Below are 5,266 nucleotides of genomic sequence, written 5' to 3' on the forward strand. Positions count from 1 at the left end.
GTTCAGGGACATTCATTTCTATTCTTCTGCCCACTGATGTCCTCCAAACAGCAGGGGGCGCTGTGGCAACAACCGCACCTGTTTCCTAAACTTTGACCTTTGTTTTGTTGTCTCTGGTCGGTTCTCATTTGAGGGTTTGCTGGGTGAGCTGGGAGTTGAGGCTCTTGCGTTAAACGAGCGAGATCGGGGCGGCTAGCAGCGCCGACCCTGAATATTAAAGACAAATAATTAACGCACGCTGCCGGTTTCGCGGCTCTGTTTAAACTGAACCGAGCCGTAGCTCTTGCTCGGTGTCTGGATTTGTGTTGCTACATCAGCTAGCTTAGCTGCTAACTGGTAGCAAAACATTGAAGTCGGAGTAGAAATGAGCTGGTAGCGTAAATCAAACGATGACCGTCCTGACAGCTATTCGGGACTCCTGACCGTGCCCTTTTTTTTTTTTTTGGTCACAATGTCCACCTGTGTGCAGCCTGTGGCTAGTTGATAAAACCGGACGAATCATCTGCGGTGAACTAATCACTGTCTCGGCTAATTTTTACAGCATCAGCAGTCGACAACCGGGTTTTTTTTTTCTACGAAAATGGCTAACGTTACAGACCTGCAGACCAAATACAGCAAGCTGGCGCAGGAGTATTCAAAGGTAACAATTTCATATTTAATATTTTTAAAAGTGAAACAGAGCCGCCATGATGGCTCAAACTCACGTGACTCGGGTTGTGAGCAGCATAACACTTACATGCAATCTAAAAGTAATATAGGTAGTAAATATAATCCACAAACACAGTAATGTACAAAAGTTTTGACTAAAATATTAAAGATTTACTAAATTATTTAGTGGACTTGTTCCAGAATTTCTTTAAAAGGTTTTCTTTGGACTTTGGCTGCTTTATGAAGTTTAGTTAAATGATTTATGTAATTCAGGCTGTCATTATTATGTGTTTAACCAACTGTTTTTACTTGCTGGTAGTTTTTGATCTGTAGGCAGTCAATTTGAGAGTGCCTGTGACATAAAATTTAAGTGATATATTTGAGTGCATATTTGGAACGATAACATTAATGATGAATTGCAAACAAACATTCCCGACACTATACAGTTGTTGACATATCCGCATGAGCAGAAACAGGAAGTGATGTCAAAAGGGAATGCCTGAATGAGTTATTACGACTAACAACAGACTGCAAAGAATCAGATGTTTCTGTAMATTTTTTGAGTCATTATCAGGTAGATAAAAAAGACGGATTTATAAAGACCAGAAAGTTACCCTTTTTTWAAYYYMTRCCCRTTMYKKWRKKRTRCRMMTTRCCRTMGYKRMSKKCKAYMTTWYMWAAAAAAAATATCCACGTTTTGTGACAAACTGGATAGAAATCTTATGAAAGATGCCAAATTTCTTAAATATTAGGATATTTTCTTTAATTTTTTTGTAACTGAAGAAAAAGCATGTCACAAGCACTTTAAAACCAGTGTTTTCTGTGGAACCATGTTCATGCTCTTTGTGTTTCTGTTAACTGACATCACAGGAGCTGCTATTTCCTGTTCAGCTCTGATTTCTGCATTAAGCTGCACAGGAAGTGCTGACTATGTAACCGCCTCACATGTGATTTTATTGTGCTTTTGTTACCTAATAATGATCATTTTAAAAAGCATTTCCTTTGCAGTGAGCATCGTTGAGTTTTGGAACAGTTGGTGACTCTTCACTGTGTACAAAACTGCTAAAAATCTACAAAGGATTAGTGAAGAATAGAGATATTTTGTATTCAGTTTAAAGTCTTAAAACAGGCTTTTCTGTGTTTGTATTTGTGTTTTTACAGCTCCGTGCCCAAAACCAGGTACTGAAGAAGGCTGTTGTAGATGAACAGGCCAACTCTACTGCTCTAAAAGTAAATTACACACAAACATAACAATTTTAATGACAGTTTTGTTTGCAATGTAATGATTAAAGTGTTACAGGGAGTCATAAGTAGTAATAGTTAACCCAAACCAGTTGCAGATTTCTTGTAAATAATACTTTTTATTTGATTCAATCCGCACATTAGGACCAGCTGAAGCAAAGGGACCAGAGCTTGAGAAAGCAGGAACAAGAGATGGACAGCCTCAGTTTCAGGAACCAGCAGCTCGCCAAGAGGGTGGAGCTGCTTCAAGAGGAGCTCGCTGCAAGTGAAGCCAGGGGCAAAAAGGGGAAGGTGATCACGAGGGTGGGGGATGAGGGGAAAAGGCTGTTTGCCTTTTTAATGGTCATAAAAATGCACTTAGGAATGAACATTCATTTTACAAACATGGCAAGTTTCCAGAGCTGAAACATAAACAGCCTCTGTTCTTGTTGCAGAATAAAGGAGACTCTCCTTCACATCATCACAACCTTCAGACCCAAAGTGTATTTAACGAGGACCTGCAGAAAAAAATAGAAGAAAATGAGCGATTACATATACAAGTAGGCAGCTGCATTTTTATTTATTGAGAATTACAGTGAGGTCATGCATGCGATCCTCGCTTTTCCATACATCTGTCAGTTCTACGAAGCAGACGAGCAGCACAAAAGGAGGGAGGCGGAGCTGAGGGCCCGACTGGAAGAGCTGGAGCGGGACACCGAGCAGCACCAGGCTGTTGTGGACGGTCTCACCACGAAGTACGTGGAAACAAACGAGCGGCTGCAGAGCGACAAAGCACGTTTGGAGGTCAAGATCTTTTAAGAGAAAACACTTCTTTTTTTTTTTTTAAATAACGTTTGACTAAAACTGTGCGTTTTCTGTCTTTAACAGGTGAAAGTCCAAACACTGGAGAGGGAAGCGAAGGAGTGTAGGATGCGAACAGAACAGTGGTACGCCTGCGTCTTCACAGTTTTAGAGCGACTGAATCGTTTGTAACGAAGCTTGTTTCGGTGTGTTTGCAGTCAGCAGCAGCTGAATCGGTGCCAGTCAGAGCTGAGGAGGCAGATGAAGCAAAGCAGCAGCGTAATCCAGGAGAAAGTCCCCTTCAACGACACCAGTGAGTAAAACTGGCCCAGAGCCACCAGGACAAACTAATCTGCCTCTGAGCCGACGACCCGATCGGTTACGTTTTGTCACTGATACAGCAACATGCATGTGTTGGAGTGAGTTTTGTGTAACGCTTGTGTTTGTTGTAATGTAGTTGGGACTGTGAGGTAATTTTAGTGCCTTTCTCTCCTGCTTTGCAGAGTTTAGTGAATACAACAGTCTAAATGTGCCGTCACACAATCGAAGGCATCAGGTTGGTGAGAAACAAAAGTGCTTTACGTCCTCTTTGAAACCTTTTTGTTTTAGATTTACAGCTCATTTCTGTTTGTTTGTTTATCTCATGAACCACTAGGTAGATTTCACTTAAATTWAATCTCTGTGGGTGADATYCATTCCTTCAAGAAATCCTTGAATCCTTGTCCTTTAAAGGGATCCATGATTAGTTGTAACATTAGACTTTATTTGATAAACATTTATTTTAACTGTAAAATTAAGACTGTTAAAATGCTGTAGGCTGTTTAGTTTTGTAAATTTTTTAAAAATATTTTTTAACACGGACTCAGCCATTGTATTTATACACAAAGAAATCTGGGTAAATGATGACATGGATAGGTCCTCGGTGTGAGCGAGCTATATCCACCCTGAAGGTTAATCTTGGACAATATCTGATGATCGACTCTTTTAAATGAAACCAGAGAGCGTTGACAGAGAGGAGAAGGTAGAAATGACTCAGCCTGGAACTGAAAATGTGGATGAAGGACAACAGAGCTGCTTCATGGAAGAAGAACCTCAGCTTAGCCTGTTAGCCTTTGCGCTAGCCCTCACTCTATATTGCCTTATATGTATTAGCTCGGCGTTAGCGCGACAAACAAGCTAAACTGAGGTCCTCCATCCATATTTTCTGTTGCAGGCTGAGTCATTTCTACCTTCTCCTCTCTGTCAACGCTCTCTGGTTTCATTTAAAAGAGTCGATCATCAGATATTGTCCAAGATTAACCTTCAGGGTGGATATAGCTCGCTAGCAGCCTCGCACCGAGGACCTATCCACGTTGTCATTTACCCAGAATGCTTTGTGTGAATTAAAATGGCCCCATCTGTATAATATATTTTTAAAAATTTAGTTAAAAAATTATAAAAACTAAACAGCCTACAGTATTTTTACAGTCTTTATTTTACAGTTAAAACAAACTTTTATCAAATAAAGTCTAATGTAACTAAACGTGGATCCCTTTAAGKAGTAATCTACTAACAGTAGTGTTCRTTTACTGATAAATGCCTAATGTTGTGCCATAAATTCATTCTTAACTGAAAAAATAAACAGTGTGTTTGTGTGGGTTCAGCTTAAGGCCCGGGACGTCAGCAGCCAGGCCCTGAGCTTCATCCAGGACTTGGTGGCAGCTCTGCTGAACTTCCACACYTACACAGAGCAGAGGGTCCACATCTACCCCCTGGACTCCTCCATTGAACCCATCTCTCCTCTAAACCAGAAGGTCAGGGGGCTACGATGAAACATCCAGATGTTGATTCAAAGAGTGATCCTTCTAACTAAAATGTGCAACTCTCTCATCTCTTAGTTTTCTCAGTATCTGCATGAGAACGCTGCCTATGTGCGCCCCCTGGAGGACAGCTTTCTGCAGTTTTACCAAAGCATCACAGAAGACACGGTCACAGTACTGGTCAGTTCTGGACAGTGTGTTTAAAAGCTTTTTTTTTTTAAAACTAAATTTTTTTTTTTTTTTTTTTTTTTTTTTTACTTGTGCTGAATTGAAGGAGACCGTTGTCACGTTGAAGACTTTCGCTGAGAATTTCTCCTCGTACACCCACTTTCTGCAGAAGATCCTCCCCTACCAGCTGAAAAGGTCAGCGCTGTGCTCGGGAAACAGAACAGAGAAYGGTGGAGTGGAGGTTGAGGCTGTACTAAAGGCTGTCCTCTTCTGTTTTCAGCCTGGATGAGGAGTGRGAGGCGCCTCTTTGCACAGCTGCCCTGACGGCAAAAAACCAGGAGTTACAGAGTGACATGAAGAAAGTAACATCTGTGTTTGAGAAGCTGCAGAGCTACGTTAGCCTTCTGGCCTTACCCAGTAGGTCGACACGTCCTAAAACAAGCTCTGTCTCTGGGCTGCAAGCCTTACTGCATGTTCACACGGAGAAAATTATGGGATAAATCTTGTGCCAGCAGGAATTGAATTGGAATTGCTCAGATTGGGCCTCATGCAAGAACATGTTCGTATTCTTATCCTAAATTTCTCTTACTTTTGTTCGTACAAAGGGTTCGTACGAACATGTCACGTCA

General features: G+C 41.2%; 1 protein-coding gene across 1 annotated transcript in view; it reads left to right on the forward strand.

Annotated features, from left to right (window-relative positions):
* Positions 1 to 135: 135 nt before the first annotated feature.
* ppp1r21 (protein phosphatase 1, regulatory subunit 21) overlaps positions 136 to 5,266 on the forward strand; it is a gene marked incomplete at its 5' end in the record, with an annotated part of 16,283 nt that continues 11,152 nt past the window's right edge. Inside the window, 12 exon segments of the mRNA XM_014005992.1 lie at positions 136 to 640; positions 1,810 to 1,878; positions 2,035 to 2,181; positions 2,325 to 2,429; positions 2,509 to 2,673; positions 2,758 to 2,816; positions 2,889 to 2,983; positions 3,174 to 3,226; positions 4,314 to 4,463; positions 4,548 to 4,649; positions 4,744 to 4,832; positions 4,918 to 5,054. Coding sequence (XP_013861446.1) covers positions 581 to 640; positions 1,810 to 1,878; positions 2,035 to 2,181; positions 2,325 to 2,429; positions 2,509 to 2,673; positions 2,758 to 2,816; positions 2,889 to 2,983; positions 3,174 to 3,226; positions 4,314 to 4,463; positions 4,548 to 4,649; positions 4,744 to 4,832; positions 4,918 to 5,054 — 1,231 coding nt within the window.

Source organism: Austrofundulus limnaeus, unplaced genomic scaffold, assembly GCF_001266775.1.
Source record: "Austrofundulus limnaeus strain Quisiro unplaced genomic scaffold, Austrofundulus_limnaeus-1.0 Scaffold0, whole genome shotgun sequence".
Lineage (NCBI taxonomy): Eukaryota > Metazoa > Chordata > Actinopteri > Cyprinodontiformes > Rivulidae > Austrofundulus > Austrofundulus limnaeus.